This window comes from Dendrobium catenatum, unplaced genomic scaffold (genome assembly GCF_001605985.2).
Source record: "Dendrobium catenatum unplaced genomic scaffold, ASM160598v2 original_scaffold_165368, whole genome shotgun sequence".
In the NCBI taxonomy this organism is placed as follows: domain Eukaryota; kingdom Viridiplantae; phylum Streptophyta; class Magnoliopsida; order Asparagales; family Orchidaceae; genus Dendrobium; species Dendrobium catenatum.
In genome coordinates this window covers 95927-114329 of record NW_021483793.1, presented here as the reverse complement: position 1 = coordinate 114329, position 18403 = coordinate 95927, and the positions used below count along the sequence as shown (strand labels likewise).

The following is an 18403-nucleotide window of genomic DNA, read 5'->3' as shown; positions in this document are numbered from 1 at the left end:
AATAAGCCTTTGTTGAGCTGTATTGGGCATCCAAAGATTAAGAAAGTATTTCTCTGTTTTCTCTTCCTCAGTTTTTTTCGTTTTTCCTTTTCTTCCTGAAGAAGCCGATCAGGCTTCTTGTTTTTCAGCTCTGTTAATCAGGCGTTTCACGATCAACATTTGGTATCAGAGCCACCTTCCATTTTCTTGCTTTAGGTTCCGATCTACTTCTTCCTCAAACTCCATTTTTTCTTCTTCTTCATTCGCTTGGCACTCCTCACCGGAGAACCACCTGGAAGCACGAAGTTCTTGGAGCCAAGAATATCCAATCTAGATGAAGCAAGGATCGACGGAAGTGCTATAGTTCGTGTAGAGGTGAGATCGCTGGAGGCGTGAGATTGGCGAAGAGCAGGGCATGCGCAAGAGGTCGTGTAGGCTGTGTGAGCCGGAGGTGCTCACGGGACAACAGGCGCACGGTGGTGTTGCACACGTAGGCCGGCTGGAGACTGGCCGGAGGTGAACGTGGTGCGAGAAGGCGGCGTGAGGTGTGCAAGGGCGCTGGACCAGCGCTTGGAGCGGCTGGGCGTAGAGAAAGCATGGGAGGAGGCTGCTCGGGATTTCGCCGGAGGGGAGCTGTGGCTGTGTTAATGGTTTTTTGAACCGGTAAGCCGCAAAGCAGCACGCCGAGGATCAGTAAGTGTTGAGGAGCAAATCGCACAAAAGGTTTTTTTTAAAATCTTGATTTCTTCGTCATGTCGATGCAAAGGCTAGAGATCGACAAGTTCAAGGGAGAGAATGATTTCAGTCTGTGGAGGATCAAGATGAAGGCGCTTTTAGTTCATCAAGGCCTCTCCAATGCAATCTTTGAAGAGAATTTCGCTGCAATCACCGACAGAGCCAAGGCGAGAGAAATCCAATTGAAAGCGCATAGTATCATCCTTCTCTCTATCGGTGATGAAGTTTTAAGAGAGGTTGCTGAAGAAGATACGTCATTAAAGGTATAGAGGAAGCTTGAATCAATTTACATGAAAAAATCTCTTACGAATCGACTGTTGTTGAAAAAACAATTGTATACACTCCAAATGGAAGAAAATCAAGAACTCCGAAAGCAATTGGACGACTTCAATAAATTGATTCTTGACCTCAGAAATGTAGATGTGAAAATTGACGAGGAAGATCAAGGGATTATACTCCTCAGCTCTCTACCAAAGACGTATGAAAACATAGTTGACACTATGTTGTATGGTAAGCAATCTTTGACATTGACGGAGGTTAAATCCATTTTAATGTCAAAAGAAGTTCAAAGGAAAATTGACCAGAAAGAAGACAAGAATGACAACATTCTGATCGCTAGAGGAAGATCAGAATCACGTAGGATCAATGCCAACAGGAAGTGCTATCATTGTAACCTTTCAATTTGATTTCTAAGAAAAGTGCAAGCTTCAAATTGTACAAAATATCGCATGCTGAATTTAATTTGAGGTCTTCGTAGTCTGGAGTTCATTTTTCCTGAAATGTCAGTACACAAGAGCAAATACAATTCTTCTAAAAAAAATGTTAGGAGATAAGTACACATTTGAACAATAATGTTTGGAATCATCAAAACTTCATAAGTTACAAAAATGTAAAGCATGCAAATAGAAACTATCTTAACAAAAACTGTAGTAAATGAAGCCTCAAAATGATCTTAAAAGTAGGAAGTAAAAATAAGTAACTTCTCACTTTTAAGAAGTGTTATAGAATTATGGTCAATTTGAATATCATTTTGTCATCCATTTAATGCGATGAATCTTCTGAATACACTTCGGATTCTTAATTCAGATCCATTTGAGCTTGGATTGGACTAATTTTGGTGTTGTTAGATTGTCTCTTCGACATTTTCAGTTTGACTATAAGTTTGCTAAAATTAGAGTTTGGATGATCTAGAATTTACTTTTGAAAATTTTTAACTTTTGTATGCCCGGCCTCAAGATTCATGCCCGATCAAAATAATTTTCGGTGACATATCGATAACTATGATAAATGTGGAACCCAAGAACCGGGAGAGCAGAGCTTTCGCTCAGCCAGAAACAAGAGGAAGAAGACAGAAATTTTCTTATTGCATAAACGGTGATACAAGACCTATAAGTAAACAATAGAAAACAAGAAAGTACAACAAGAGGCCTAACAGTACATAAGTAAACCAATGAGGAGGAGCCACGTATGAGTGGCTAAAAGCCCCCCTCAAACTTATATCTGGGAAGCAGACGTGAGTTTGTTTGCTAGAGATTGGAATATTTGGGTTGGTAGTGCTTTAGTGAAGAGATCTGCAAGCTGTTCGGCGGTGCAGATGTGGTGAACTGATATGTTCTTCTTCGAGATACAATCCTGAATGAAGTGACAGTCAACCTCGATATGCTTTGTTCTAGCATGGAAGACCGGATTATTTGTTAGTGCTATTGCGGAGGTGTTGTCGCAATATACAATGGGAGGTGATCTTTGCGGTGTATGAAAATCTTCGAGGAGGCGTTGTAGCCAGATTATTTCTAAGGCCTCGGAAGCGAGTGCACGATACTCGGCTTCGGTGGATGATCGTGCAATAGTATTTTGCTTCTTGACTTGCCAGGAGATGATGGAGTTTCCTAGAAAGTTGCAGTAGCTGGATATAGATTTCCGATCTTGGTTATTGCTAGCCCAGTCTGCATCTACATAGCCTTTGAGGATGAGATTGTTTGGTTGTAGATGAATCCCTATGGAGGAAGTACCGTTGATGTAGCGAAGTAATCTTTTAAGTGCTTTGTGGTGAACGTTGAGTGGATGTTGCATATGTTGATATAGTTGATGAACAGCAAATTGGATGTCTAGGAAGGTCAACGTCAGGTATTGTAATGATCCAATGAGATGACGGTACAGTTGAGGGTTGGAGAACGGTTCTTGAGATTTGGCATTGGTGGTTGTCTTACATGCTATAGGAGTTAAGACGGGTTTGGATTGCATCATACCTGCCCGTTCAACGATTGCCTATGCATATGATTGTTGATGTAGTATACATCATGAGCTTGTTGATTTTGCGTGAATGCCGAGGAATTAGGACAAGGAGCCAAGGTTCCGCATCTGAAAAATGGAGTGAAGGTTAGATAAGAGTTTGTTTATTTCGGTTTTGGAGTTACCAGTCAGAAGTATATCGTCGACGTAGATGAGGATGTATAAACGAATGTTGTCGGATTTGTATGTGAGCAAGGATGGATCAGAGGAGCTGATTTGGAATCCGAACTTGAGCAGATGGTTGGAGAGCATGGCATACCATTCCCGAGGAGATTGTTTAACTCCGTATAGTGCTTTCTTCAGTTTGCACACATAATTTGGGTGAATTGCATTGTGGAACCCCGGAGGTTGTTGCATGTAAACGGTGTCGGAGAGAGTGCCGAGTAAGAAAGCATTCGAAATATCGAGTTGATGAATGATCCGTTTTTGTTGTAAGGCAAGGAGAATGAGTACGCGTATAGTTGGCATTTTGGGGACGAGACTGAAGGTTTCGATGTAGTCTAAACCATATTCTTGATCGTAACCTTTAGCGACTAGTCGTGCTTTGTAGTGAGCTAGAGAGTCGTCTGAGTTTAGTTTAGTGCGGAACGTCCACTTTAATCAGAGAACGTTTAGAGATGGAGAGGGAGGTATTAATTCCCAAGTACCTTGAGCTTGAAGGGCCTGGAATTCTTGAGACATGGTTGTGCGCCATTGTTCGGATTTAGTAGCCTGAGCGTAGGTTGTAGGTTCATTGTTTTGGAGTGTGTGCGCGAGAGTGAAGATTTTCTTAGGTTTGAAAATGCCATGTTGGAGACGGGTGACCATGGGGTGAGTAGGTGCGGGTGGTTTGCTTACTTGCTGAGGTTGGGTGTTGAGAGGAGAGGTTGTGTTCACGGGTGGTAGAGGTGTCAGAAAAATATTTGATGTATTCTGGATGAGAGATGGGTATGTGAGTTCAGGTGAGGTAAAAGTGTGATTTGTTTCAGATTGTGTAGGAGTATGCTGAGATGTGATTGGTTTAGTGGATGAAGGTTTTGAGTTAGTAAGAATTGAAGAGGGTAGGTTGGTGGAGGGAACGAGTAAGAGAGGAGGTGTGGGTATAAGAAAGGTTGTGATTGGATTTGTATAATGATTTGTTTGAGAAGGGAAAGATGTCTTCATTCAAGATAATGTGGAAAGAAGTATAGATTTTGTTGGAGAGGGGATCAAGACATCTGTAGCCTTTTTGTAAATTTGCATAACCTATGAAGACACAAGGGTGTGAGATAGGAGATAGCTTATTTGAGGAGTATGGATTGAGCCATGGATAGTAGAGGCTCCCGAAGACCCTTAAGTGGTTGTAGGTAGGTTGTTTACTGTATAGAATTTCGTAAGGAGATTTGTGTTGAGTGTTGGGTGAAGGTAGACGGTTGATTAGATAAGTCGTCATTAGTAGTGCGTCTACCCACATATGTTGTGGTAAAGAAGCTTGAAGGAGTAGAGTTCGAGTGGATTAGATGAGGTGTCGATACTTGCGTTTAGCGACGCCATTTTGCGACAGCGAGTGTGGGCAAGAGGACTGGTGTAGAATTCCGATAGATTTACAATAGATGTTAAATTTATTATTGATAAATTCTCGTCTGTTGTCGGTGCGAAGTTTACGGATCTTACAGTTGAATTGATAGTTTACCATTTTATTGAATTCAAGAAATTTATGAAAGACATCAGACTTATGAGCGAGAGGAAAGATCCATGTAAACTTGGAGAAATCAACTATAAAAGAAACATAGTAGTGGTAGCCATGAGGTGATACAATAGGAAAAGGTCCCCAAACGTTTGAGTGGACAAGAGAAAAGGCTAAAGTGGTTACAGTTTGAGAGATCGGCATGGGTAGCCGATGGCTCTTGGCCATTTTATAAGAGTTACATATAGTAGTTTGAGAAGAAATTCGAACATTGCTGTGATGTCTAGCTATCATGGCTAACGTCTTGGCGGAAGGGTGTCCGAGTCGACGATGCCAAAGGTCAGGAACTTGTTGGATTATGAGGAGGGCGAGCTGTGATGTGCGGGGCTTTGTTTATGAGTTGATTTGAAGTGGATAGAGTCCGTTAACAGATGGACCCGTGAGAAGAGGGCGGTGGGTCGTCAGATCCTTTTTTTCGTAGCCGTTCGATGAGAAAGTAATGACACAATTATTGTCAGTCGTTAGCTTGTGAATGGAGAGAAGATTGAAGGATAGATTTGGAACGAGTTTGAGATTAGATAATTGTAGACTACCTATGGGTGTGGGGAGGAGGCCTTTACTCGTGGTATGGATTGGGAGTTGGTGTCCGTTTCCAAGAACGACTTGATTAGTGCCTTGGTAGGGTTGTGAGTGTTGTAGCTGATTTGGATCAGATGTTAGGTGCGTGGACGCGCCGTTGTCAAGAAACCATTCCGCCGAGGAGGACTGAGATGGTGGGGTAAAAAAGGTGGAGGTAGGTTCGATGTTATACTGATCATCATGACGATGCCAGCACTTGATTGTCGAGTGGCCGAATTTGCTGCATATTTGACAGGTAATGGAGGGACGGTTAGATTTGGTGCCACAGTTCATGGGAGTATTGTTGGAAGATCGAGGAGTGCATCGTCTGCGGGTGGATTAGTTACGACCACGGCCTCTTCCGCGACCGACAACGAGTGCTTTTGGGTTGCCATCGAGCTTGAGAGAATGGAGTTATTTCGTATTTTCATGGGCAATATTTAGCTCCTCGCAGCATAATAGAGTATAAAGCTCGTCTAGGCTGACTGACCGAAGGTTGGTGCGGATCACGATCTTGAACGCCTGGTAGGTGTTGGGGAGGCCATTGAGGGTGTAATGAATGATGTCTTCCACATCAACTGGTGAGTCGGCTGCGACGAGAGCATCGACTTTCGATTTGATTTTGAGAAGGTACTACGTCATAGAGTTTTCTTTCATGGAAAGATAGTGGAGCTCATTCTTTAATTGACTGCTTCTTTATCGTGTGGAAGACTGGAGTCGCCGATCAAGAGTGGTCCATATTTCGTTGCAGTGATTGATCGAAAGAACGTGTGGAAAGATAGTGGAGGAAATGACGGAGTACAAGGCTGCCGCAAGGTTCTGGTCAATCATAACCCAAGTGGTATGCGCTGGGTTAGTGATCTGATGACCTGAAGCGGTAGTAAGAGATGAGGGCGGACAGGTTGTGAAGCCATTCAAGAAGCCTTCGAATTCGTTTACGCTGAAGAGTTTGATCACTTGAGATCGCCACAATGAGTGATTCTCTGATGTGAGAGGGTGGGTGATAATGTTCTTGACGTTATGCATCAGGAACTTAAGGGAAGAGGGAATTTGAGGAGAGGGAAAGCTATCGTTGGAGGAAAGGTTTTCTACCGTGTATGGAGAAGAGGTGGTGGTGGTGGAGGAAATGGTGGTAGGTTGGGCCATTAGCGAGAGGGATTGAACGAGGCTTCGATACCATGTGGAAGCCAAGAACCGGGAGAGCAGAGCTTTCGCTCAGCCAGAAACAAGAGGAAGAAGAAAGAAATTTTCTTATTGCATAAACGGTGACACAGGGCCTATAAGTAAACAATGGACAACAAGAAAGTACCAAGAGGCCTAACGGTACATAAGTAAACCAATGAGAAGGAGCCACGTCTGAGTGGCTAACAATAAAAGTGTGTTAATATCCCTTTTCAATATTAAAGCAAATGTCTCTTATATAAAAACAATCCTAAGAAAACGCTCAATTATATAATCACCTTTATAAATATAATCTTCAATCAGTCCAAATACTAACAAAGAGCAAAATAGTACGCGGCCATATCTTAAGTTTTTTTTTTTTTTTTTTTTGTGGGGGGGAGGGGGGAATATCTAAAGATTTTATTTCACTTAGCTTAATTATTTAATAAAATAAAAACATCACATTTGAAACATTCAATTAAAGATTCTTAGTTCCATCCGGTCAACTGATAAACTTTACTAAATATTTTTATTTTTATGCTTCATTTGGGATGACTTTTTTATACTTCTTAAAGTAATTTTTTAGTATAAAAATAAAAAAAAATTACATTAAGATTTTATTTAAGAAACAATAAAAAAAGTTGTCTCAAACAAAAAAACCATAAGCAGAAGTTTTTTTTTTTTGGGGGGGGGGGGAATTTTGGGGTGTTAGCTTGTTCTATTAAATAAAAGGAAAGTTACAAGCGAAGAGTGTAAAAAAAGAAACGCAACGTGGGACTGACCAAAAACAAAACTGGTAGTCATGAGAAAGAAACCCAAAATGCTACAAACAAATTAAAACTGCGAAATAAAAGAACGAAGAGGACTTAGCAAAATGTGACCACCAGCAAGCAGATAGAGCATTAAAGACTCCTAGTTGCCGAGAAAGACCATCCAAGGAGAAGCTGGGTAGCACCAGTATTCATCATCGTCCGTCCAAAAACATCTTCGGCGTAACAAAAAAGAGCATATAAGATTCCCGTGTTGCCTCAAAAGACCATCTGCATGGGATATAGTAGCGAATAAAAACTAGATTCCATATATCACCAGTTAGCTCACGAAGCAGCAGCCATAAAATCAGCAGAGGAACACAGTAATTCAGAGAAGCAAATGTTTAAATAAATGAAAACTCTTCTTCCATTTTGTTGTTTTATAAAGAATAATTCTCTTAAATATCCTCGTAATTGTGGTCGAACAATCATAAGAATTCCGAAATAACCTATCATTTCTAGCTCTCCATAAAAAATAGATGGCAGCACAATTCAGTACGAAATAAAAAAAATGTTTCAATTGCTTACATACCACCATTTCTTCAAAAAAGGAGAAAGATTGATTCAGGTTGGGGCACAAAAGCAGGCTACCCGTTTGATGGAACAATTTTTAAGGACATCAATTGTGAAATCACATTAAAAAAAATGAGAGTGAGTTTCCAAAACAGAGGAAGAGAAAATGCAATTTGGAGCTGCAGTTATTGTTGCGAATCCAGACTGGCGGCGAAGACAGCAAGAAACGGAAGAAAGGAAATAAAAGAGAAATGTATTCAACTAATCGATATGAGCTTTATAGAGACTATAAATAGATAAGCTAGGGAATACAATGTTACTGTGGTACAAGTTAACTAAACAGAGTTACAAATATTTGTTTGCTTATATCTCCCCTCAAATTGATCATTCGGTGATTGAATGTTCAATTTGTTGCGAAGAGCGATAAATCTGATAGCTGAAAGCAGTTTGGTGAAAATATCGGCGATCTGGTCAATGGAACTGAGGTGTATGACCGAGATGTGTCCGGAGTCAAGGTGGTCGCGGATGAAGTGATGATCTATTTCGATGTGCTTTGTTCGTGCGTGGAATACTGGGTTGTGAGCCAAAGCAATTGCCGATGTAATGTCACAGTGAATGACGGTGGGTGACTGCTGCGGAATGTGAAGTTCATCGACGAGGCGACGAAGCCATATCACCTCGGATACAGCCATGGAAAGGGCCCGATACTCAGCCTCAGTGGATGATTTGAGACGATGGTTTGCTTCTTGGAACACCAGGAGATGAGTGTTGAGCCAAGAAATGTACAGTGTCTTGTGATGAACTTCCGGTTGGCTGAATCTACTACCAGTCACCATCTATGAATGTTCGCAGCTGTAGATCGTGTCGAGCAATCCGTAAGCCGATGGTTGTAGTTCCCTTTATGTATCGTAACAGCCTTTTTAAAGCTTGGAAGTCTGTCACCGTAGGGTTGTGCATGTGTTGGAAAATGGAGTTGACGGCAAAAGAGATGTCAGGTCATGTGATGGAGAGATACTGTAAGGAGCCAGCAATGGTGCGGTAGAGCTTTGGGTCTGAGTATGGCTGTGTGTCATGATCAGTTGGCATTGTTTTGGAGGTCATCGGAGTGGCAGCAGGCTTGCAATTTGAGAATCCTGCTTTCTCCAGAATTTTGTTGGCATAGTGGGATTGGTGTAGGAGGATGCAGTTTCGGGATTGTGTGATTTGAATGCCCAGGTATAATGAGACATCAGCCATTTGCTTGATTTTAAATGTGGCGTGCAGATGGTCGAGTAAGCGTTTGATTGTTGCGTCATCATTTTCTGTTAATAAGATATCATCGAAGTATATCAGAAAATATAGATGAACATTTTTATTTGTATAGAGGAGTAGAGAGGGATCGGAGCGACTAAACCTGAAACCGAATTGTAAAAGAAACGTGGTGAGTTTCTTGAACCATTGGCGCTGGCCTTGTTTGAGTCCGTAGAGGGACTTGTGCAACTTGCATACATGATTTGGTAGTTGAGTGTCAACGAACCCGGTTGGCTATCTCATGTAGACATCCTCTGAAAGTTCGTCGTGAAGGAACGCATTGGATACGTCCAATTGTTTTACCGACCAATTGCGATGTAGAGCAAGTGTTAGTAGTATGCGAATTGTAGAAACTTTTGCGACATGGCTGAAAGTTTCGTTGTAGTTGACTCCAAACTATTGAGAGAAGCCTTGAGAGACTAACCGCGCTTTGTATTTGTCTATTTGTCCGGAAGGTAGAGTTTTTATTTTGTATGTCCATTTGGAGCCTAGGACCGGCTTGTTGTCCGGTAATGGTACGAGCGACCAAGTTCCTTGTTGCTGCAGTGCCAAAAATTCTTCAGACATGGCCTTATGCCATTAATGATGTTTGGCAGCTTGAGCAAAACTTGTTGGTACATTTTGGTTTTCAGTGGCAAGCAGATTGAGGATTTGGCGTGGTTTTATGATTCCAGATTTTAATCTAGTGGTCATTGGGTGCGATGGGGCGGGAGTAGGTATCAATTCTGTGTTTGATGTTGGATTGGGGTGGAGTGGCAGAGATCCGGGCAAGTTGTCTGTGTTGGAGTTTTGTTCGGTGGAGTTAGATTGGGAAACTGAGTTGTGACTTGAGGATTGTATGGGTGTTGTAATGATTGGCAGATTGTTGTTGATGGTAGAAAGAGGAATGAGAAGAAGTGGCCGTGTAGGGCCAATAGCGGTTGGTTGAGAGGGTGAATTAGCAGATTGAGCTGAGGCATGAGGGAAGACATGTTCGAGAAACACTACATGCCTGGGAATGTGCATCTTGCCGGTTGTCATGCTGTAGCATTTTGTATCCTTTATGTGATGGTGAATAACCCAAGAAGATGCATTCTTGCGATCTTGGTGAAAGCTTGTTTGTGGTGTACGGTTTGAGCCATGGAAAACATAGGCAATCGAATATGCGAAGATGCGTGTAGGAAGGAGCTGTGCCGTGTAGACGGTGATAAGGTGTTTGGTAGGATATGGATTTTGAGGGAAGACGATTGATTAAATAATTCACGGTGGAGAGGGATTTGGCCCAAAATCGATGCTGTAGAGACGCCTTCAGAAGAAGCGTTCGAGTAAGTTCTAAAAGATGTCAATGCTTGCGCTTGGCTACGCCGTTCTGCTCAGGAGTGTGAGGGCTACTGATCTGGTGAAGAATTCCCTGGATTGCTAAAAAAGATTTAAAATCAGTACTCGTGAATTCACCGCCTCCGTCGGAATGGAGAACTTTTGGTTTTGAATTGAATTGAGTAGTAATGAGATGACAGAAATTCTTAAATTTAGTATGTGTCTCATGCTTGTAGTACATCGGATAAATCCAAGAAAATCGCGTGTAATCGTCTATAAAAAGAACGTAATATTTAAAACCATCTAATAATTATTGTGGAGTGGGCCCCCAAACATCCGAATGAATTAACTGGAACGGAGCAGTGGAAGTCGTATTGCTGTTATTGAATGCTAGTTTATGACTTTTATCTATATTACAAAATTTGCAAACAAACAAAGAAGATACGGGCTTTATATCAGAAAAAGGTTTTGCTAAGATAGAAATTGTTTTGTTATGCGGATGTCCTAAACGATCGTGCCAAAGATTGGATGTGGTTCTTGTAGCTTCGAGTGCCGAGATAGAATCGGTGGGAGCTAGTTGGAGCTGATATAGACCGTTACGGAGATTCTCATGAATGAGTGGTCGATGATCCTGCATATCCTTGATTGTAAACCCATTAGCATCAAAGCAAATACGAATAGAATTATCGGTGGTTAATTTTGAGACAGATAGTAAGTTGTGTGTTAGTGAGGGAACGTGAAGTAAATTACTCAGGTGTAGCTTACGGTCGGTGTCTGGCAATGGAAGAATGCCTTGCCCTGTGTTGTGTATTGAAAGAGAGGAACCGTTTTCTATGGAGACGACGTCTGATCCTCCGTAGGCTGACGGGTAGTTGATGTTGGATACGTCAGGGGTAATGTGAGTCGATGCTCCCGAGTCAAGAACCCATTCCTGGTTCGAATTGGAGGAAGATTGAGTGAGCATGGCTCTTGGCAGCCGGGATGAAGTTGGGACGTAATTTAGATTGCACGGATGCCAACAATTTATGGCAACATGACCCATTTTGCCGCAGATTTGGCAAATCGGTCGGGTAGTGGAGCTTCCCGGTTGACTGTTGGTTGCTGCATTTGATGGAGAGGGGGAAGATGAGGCGTTCTTATTTTTGGAGAATTTCTTGTTGTTCCTAAACTTGGCTGAGGAGGCATTGGAATAGAGGGCGATCGAATCGGACGAAGGGAAGCTTTCTTTTCCAGTTTCTTGTTGAACATGGATCTCTTCGCTGCAGAGAAGCGAATATAGCGTATCGAGATCGATGGGGAGAAGAGATGTCTGAATTGACATCTTGAACGAATTGTATGAGGACGGTAGACCGTTGAGTATGTATAGTATGATGTCCTCTTGATCTACGTTGGAGCCGGAGGCATCAATGGCGTCCACAATGGTTTTAATTTTTGCAAGATATTGCTGCATAGTGCAGTCTTTCTTTTGAACATGGTGAAGCTCGTTCTTGAGCTGAATGACTCTTGAACGGCTTGCCGATTGAAGACATTTTTCCAGAGTGGTCCATGCCTCATGGGCGGTGGAGGAGGAGACCACGTATGGTAAAATGGAGGGGGAAATTGTAGAAAGAAGAGCAGAGATTAAATTCTTGTCTATGAGATTCCAACCTGTGAAACTAGGATCGGTTAGATCGGAGGGACAGATGGATGATCCGATGAGATGTTTGGCGAATTCGTTTGTAGTGAAGTGCTGGAGAAATTGGAGTCACCAAATTATGTAGTTATCGGCGGTGAGTTGAGTCGGTACTAAGTTCTTGAGATTTGATATCAAGAACTTTAGATGAGCTGGTACAGTGAAATCTGTGAGGGAAGAAGAAGAAGAAACGAGATTGGGAGCCTGACGTGCCGACGAACTTTGATCCATCATAGCTGGCTCTGATACCATGTTGTGAACCCAGACTGGCAGAGAAGACGGCAAGAAACGAAAGAAAGAAAATAAAAGGGAAATGTATTCAACTAATCGATATGAGCTTTACAGAGACTATAAATAGATAAGCTAGGGAATACAATGTTACTGTGGTACAAGTTAACTAAACAGAGTTACAAATATTTGTTTGCTTATAGTTATTCCCCTCTGATTCATAGCATCCGCAGTTTTCAGACCCTACTTTAAGGCCAACCAAGCATAAATAAAAAAATGAAGCACATAATGTTTATGCCAATAAACCTTAGGAAAATCAACAAAAAATTGTAAAATTAAGTTCCTAAAAACAGGTTTATCAGAAGAAAGCCAATGACAAGTCAAATCATCCACAGAAATAGCACAGAGGAAATAGCATAGGTAATGGAAATTGGTAAAAATGAGGGGAAATTTCATTGTCCATCAAGAATAAAACTTTTAGATTTGTGCGAGGCGATATTTTGCTCTGCTAGGGTTTCTGCTCCCTCGCTGAGTTTCTCCTCCGCCGCCGCCCCTCCGGCTCTCCCGGAGGCTTTCCTGCATGGAGACTTCTCTCCTTGATTCGGATTTTCCACCTCTTTCTTCATCTGGTGCAGTTGCTCCGGCTACTTTGCGCAACTGGAACCAGATTTTTGCTCCAGACGCCTCCTCTGTTCCTAAAGTCTTCAGCTTTTCTCACCACCCTTCAGAGCCTGATATTATTCCCTTCTCTAATGAGAAACTTACTGAGGGCGGCGAAGATTGGAATCTGTGTCCTGTAGGTTACTCTATCGGGAGAAGACCTTACTATGAAGCTCTGTTAGGAGCGATTAACAAAACGTGGTCTCTTAAAGGTGCTCTCCAGCTACTCTCACTTAGTGATGGTTTCTTTCTTCTGCGCTTTTCCTGTGTTGAAGATTTCGACATGGCATGGTCTAAAGGTGTTTGGTTTCTACTTGGAAAGCCTTTTGTTCTTCAAAAATGGCATCCAAAGTTCAAACCTAAGCGTGAAAATTTTTCATCTGTTCCTATCTGGGTTAAAATCCATGATCTGCCACTGGCTTGTTGGAATTCGGAAGGGATCTCAAGAATCGCTAGTAAAATCGGTGTTCCGTTGGTTGCTGATCATCTCACGGAGCAAAAGACCCGGTTGACTTTTGCTCGTGTCTGTGTGCTTGTGGATTGCAATGCAACATACCCTGACGTGATTAAGGTTTCTCTGGATGGCAATGTGATAGAACTGAAGGTGCAATATGAATGGAGGCCGGTACCTTGTGAACACTGTAAGTCTTTAGTTCATTACTCTGCTTCTTGTCCTTCGAATCCTACCTCTCTAGGAACGGATTCTAGACCTATTTTTTCGAATTACCGAGGTAGGAGTAGCAGTAAAAAACCCGTTAATCGCATCCCTTCAAGACCTCCTTCATCCTCGAGACCTCCACGTTCGGACTCTGTTTTGAAGGATAAAGCCTCTAATTCTATAGCTAATAATATAATCTGTGGAACTATCCCTCTACACACCAACAGTCTTGGTCAACTACTTCATTACCAAGCCCATTCTCCCCAACCTACGACCAATAAAGATAAAGCACAGGTTGCTTTTGAATGCGTTGAGAACCAACCTTTTGCAAAGTCACGCCAATCTGATCCACATAAGGATGATCCTATGCTTGAAGTCTTAGTAGCAAATATTCCAAATTTGAATATTCCTACTGAAGAAATTTCTGAATCTTCATCATCTTTGTTGAACAATACTTCTAAACCGATTTCGAGCATCACGTCACCTAACAAATTTGAGATCCTAAACTCTCAAAATGAATTGGAGCTGCAAGATTATATGGCGGAATGTTCTTATGATATAGGAACTTCTCAGAAACAAACGGGTAAAAGCAAAAAAGCAAACTACTTCCGACAATTCCAAAAAATCTGCAAAGGGTAAGCAGAGTAAAAAACCCCATCCTCAATCCAATAATTAAATGTCTCTTCCTTCCATAGGTGTGTGGAATGTAAGAGGTTTTAACAGGCTAGAAAAAGTTCTTAGCTGTAAAAGGCTTATTAATTCTTACAAGCTAGATTTGTTTTGTCTGCTGGAGACCCGCATTCATGCCCCTTCTCTTCAGGACCCCTTTTTTGACTCTTCCCACCTACTGTTTTCAAATGAAGCCAGTGTTCACAACTTTAATCTTTCTTCCTCTAGGAGGATTTGGATTAAATGGGATGCCAATAAGTTAAATTTTACACCTACTCTCATCTCCCCGCAAATGATCAATGGGACGGTTACTGTTGGAAATCTCCTTCAATTTCAGATTTCAATAGTATATGCTTTTAACAATTCTTCTGACAGGAAAGATCTTTGGTCTACTTTAAATATTGTAGCTCCTTCTCCTGCTATGCCGTGGGAAATTTTGGGGGATTTTAATTGCTGTAGGTTTGCAAATGAAAAATCTGGCGGCACCCCTATTCATCATTCCAATCTGGTTGATATTAATAACATGATCTTTGCCAATAGTTTGGTTGACTTGCATTCAGTGGGTAACTTCTACACTTGGTATAATCAACAAGTTGCTAATCCCATCTTCATAAAACTAGACCGTGTTCTTGTTAATGAGGAGTGGGTAGAGAATTTTCCTAATGCATACTGCTCTTTTTTGAACCCGTCCTGCTCGGATCATTCCCCCATTATCTTGCATGCTGGGAGGTCCTCTAAGTCTCATCACCGGTTTCTGTTTAAGAATTACTGGACTAAATTTGATAGATATTGGGTTTCTATTTTAAATGCTTTCTCTTTGCCTTTAGTTGGTAACCTTTTATCTCATCTCTGTAATGTCCTTAAAAAACTAAAAGGAGATATTAAGAATCAAGATTGGGCAAATGCTAACTCTCTTAATCTTCAGTTAGACTATCTTCATGCTAAGCAGCAAGACATTTTAGATCTTATTATGGTTAATCCTTTGGATGGAGCTCTTGGCGTTTCCCTCAAAGACATTAACTTAAAAATTTCTGATGTCTCATCTAATCACGCTAGCTGGATTATTCAAAGAGCAAAACTTAAATGGTTGCAACATGGTGAAGATGACCTCAAATTTCTTTACGGGAAAATCAGGAGCCGTATTGGTAGCTCTAAATCTTTGGTGAATTTATTTTCTTCTAATCCGAGTATTGCCAAAGAGGAAGTGATTAAGTCCATATCGAATCACTTTCAGGATTTGTTTAATCCTACTCCTCCTTCTGGTAGATATTTGGATTATTTTCCTATTGGTGCTCCTATTCCTGATTATTACTCTAATCTGCTTTTTCTCTGATTTTGGATGATGAGATTAAAGCAGCTGTTTTTAAAGGCTCCTCCAATTCTTCACCTGGACCAGATGGTTTCAATTATCACTTTTACAAAACGGCATGGCACATTCTTGGTCCTCTTGTATGCAAAGCTATTAAATTCTTCTTTTTTAAAGGGTATCTTCCTAGTGGTATTAAAGCTACTACACTTGCAATAATACCAAAACATTGTAATGCTGCCTCTATTACAGATTATAGGCCCATCTCTCTTTGCAACACCCTTTATAAAATTATAACCAAGATAATTGCTGGTAGAATGAAACCTATTATGCCCCTTATTGTCAAAGAAACTCAAGCTGGATTTGTGAAGGCTAGAATTTCGACTGATAGTATTCTTTTAGCCAATGATATTCTCTCTTTGGTTAATAAGGGTGGGGCTGGCAACATTTTTTGTGCTAAATTAGATATCAAAAAGGCCTTTGACACTATTTCTAGAGAATTTCTATTGGCACGTATGCATCAAAAAGGGTTTCCTAAGCCTTTTATTAGCTGGATTAAGGCTTGTATTACAAAAGTTAACTTCTCTATTATCATTGATGGTGCACTGGAAGGATTCTTCTCCTCTTCTGCTGGTCTTAGGCAAGGGTGTCCCCTTAGCCCATACCTTTTTTGCATTGTTATGGATGTTTTGTCCAATCTTCTTGATGAAAGAGGTTTTAAAGGATTCAAAACTGATAACTATCATCTCTCACACATTTTGTATGCGGATGATGTGTTAATTTTGGGTGATGCCACTATTGACAACTGTAAAATCCTCTCTTCTGTTCTTAAAGAGTTTGCAAATGCAACTGGGCTTCATATAAATTATGAAAAATGTTCTATCATGTTCTCAAAGAATCAAAGAAACCAAGAAATGCTTTGTCAAGCTCTCTCTATTACGAATGTCAGCACTAAGTTAACTTATCTTGGCATTCCCATTTCTTTTACTAGATTAAAAGTTAAGGATTTTATGCCACTGATGGATAAACTGCACAAGAAATTTATCGGGTGGAAGGCAAATCTACTATCTTTTGCTGGTAGATTACAGTTCTTAAAATTCACTATTCAGAACACCATAGTCTATTGGATTAGAGGCTCTATTATACCTAAGACTGTTTTTAAGTTTTTTAGAAAAACTTGCTCCAAATTTCTATTTTTTGGAGACATTACCAGCCTAAAAAAGCTACACATGGTTTCATGGGACAATGTTTGTTTGCCAAAACAGAAAGGGGGATTGGGTATTCCTTCTATAGCTGCCATTCAACATGCTTTTAACTGTTCTGTGATCCAGCGTATGTATAATTGTCCTTCTTCTCTATCCACTTGGTTATCTGCTCAATACATCTCTCCTTAGAAACCCACTACTCATAAAGATAGTAAATTCTGGATTAATGTCTGTAAGACTGCTGCTAGTATAAAGAGGAAACTCAAATTTGTGATTACTCCTAATGCACCCATCTCTCTGTGTTGGGATCATTGGTGCAGTAATATCACCCTGGCTGAATATGTGGGTGGTGTTTCCCTGGATTGTTTCATTTTTCCTTATCTGAAGAATTACATATCCAATAATAACTGGGTTTTTAACAACAATATTCCTCAGATTTTGAAAAATGCAGTAAGCAGTTTTAAAATTCTGGAGAGTGAGGGCTCTTGTTTGCTTTGGAAGGACTGTGCTCACCCTAAATTTAGAGACTATATCAAGGATTTTTACTCTGATTTACCTGATAATAATTGGCACAATTTTGTCTGGCACAAAAAGGGTATGATTAAACATTCGGTTTATGTGTGGCTTGCTTTGGTTGGGGGTTTGAAAACCCAAGATGCTTTAAGGCTGAGAAACATAAATGTTCTGGTGAATTGCTCTTTGTGTTACTCTGCACCTGAAACTATTAATCATATTTTCTTTGATTGCCCTTACTCCTTTACAATTCTCAGTTCTATAATACCTGGTAGTATGAATTTTCTGTTACGGCCTACTATTTTGCAATTGTTCCACTGGATGGAGACTGAATTTTCTGGATCTCAAATCACATTGAATTTCTACTTATTGACGGTTTGCACTTTAATCTATCAAATCTGGAGGGAGAGGAATAACCGGAGATTTGGCAGTGATGTTTGTAGTGCCTCTTCTCTTAAGTTTTTTGTGAAAAAAGTGGTTATTAGCAGAGCTTGTAAATGGAGAAACTTTGATGAGCTGCTGGAGAACTTCTAATCTCAAGGACCCTTCGTTAGCTGGAGATTACTGGTGGGCTGGTTCTTTAACCAGGACAATGATGAAGATCCTTTTAAATCATAATAATTCCCCTTGGACGGTCTTTGGGCAACCAGGGGAATCCTCTTTGGTCCTCTATTATTTCTCTGAGTCCTGGTTAAATGTATATTGGAGCTGGTTTAATATTAACTGGTGCTTTATGGTATTCAACTGAAAATGCAACCTGCTGCAGTTCTGTTCTCCCTGTCTGTTTTATGTTTTAACAGGAATCTAAGCTACAGTGCAACCTGGAAGGTTTCGTCTGCTCTAAGACTAGATCGGAGTTTTGGCTTCTCGTGCTGCAGATGCATTTTCTTTCTGGTTCAATCAAACTTTTGATTGTGGCCGTATTTGGCTAGAAGTGCTATTTTTTGAATGTCAACATTGTATTTCTTTTACTGTTTTGCTGTGTTTTATCTTTGAGGTGTTTTATTTGACCCTACATAAGTTTTTGTTTTTTGCTTATGTATGGTAGTCATTTTGTAGAACTCTTTGGTTTTTTGTAATCTTTTATTCATCAATGAAAATTTGGGCCATGGCCCCAAAATTTCCCAAAAAAAAAAAAGAATAAAACTTTTGACCTG

The 18403-nt window shown here is 40.7% G+C and overlaps 1 protein-coding gene across 1 annotated transcript; it reads left to right on the top strand.

The window, feature by feature from the left end:
* The first annotated feature begins 15857 nt into the window (after window positions 1–15857).
* Window positions 15858–18178, top strand: LOC110113314. Its single transcript, XM_020845846.1, has 5 exons — window positions 15858–16682; window positions 16794–16850; window positions 16971–17621; window positions 17722–17982; window positions 18047–18178. Exons 1-5 carry the CDS (start codon window positions 15858–15860, stop codon window positions 18176–18178), a joined length of 1926 nt encoding a protein of 641 aa, XP_020701505.1.
* The last annotated feature ends 225 nt before the right edge of the window (window positions 18179–18403 follow it).

Bases quoted from the DNA above. Each gene is read 5' to 3' on its own strand.
- LOC110113314 (XM_020845846.1), top strand. From the start codon at position 15,858: ATGCCCCTTATTGTCAAAGAAACTCAAGCTGGATTTGTGAAGGCTAGA. The intron at 16,683-16,793 runs GTTTTTAAGTTT...TTGCCAAAACAG, and splicing joins GCTCTATTATACCTAAGACT to AAAGGGGGATTGGGTATTCC. The intron at 17,983-18,046 runs GTATTCAACTGA...ATGTTTTAACAG, and splicing joins ATATTAACTGGTGCTTTATG to GAATCTAAGCTACAGTGCAA.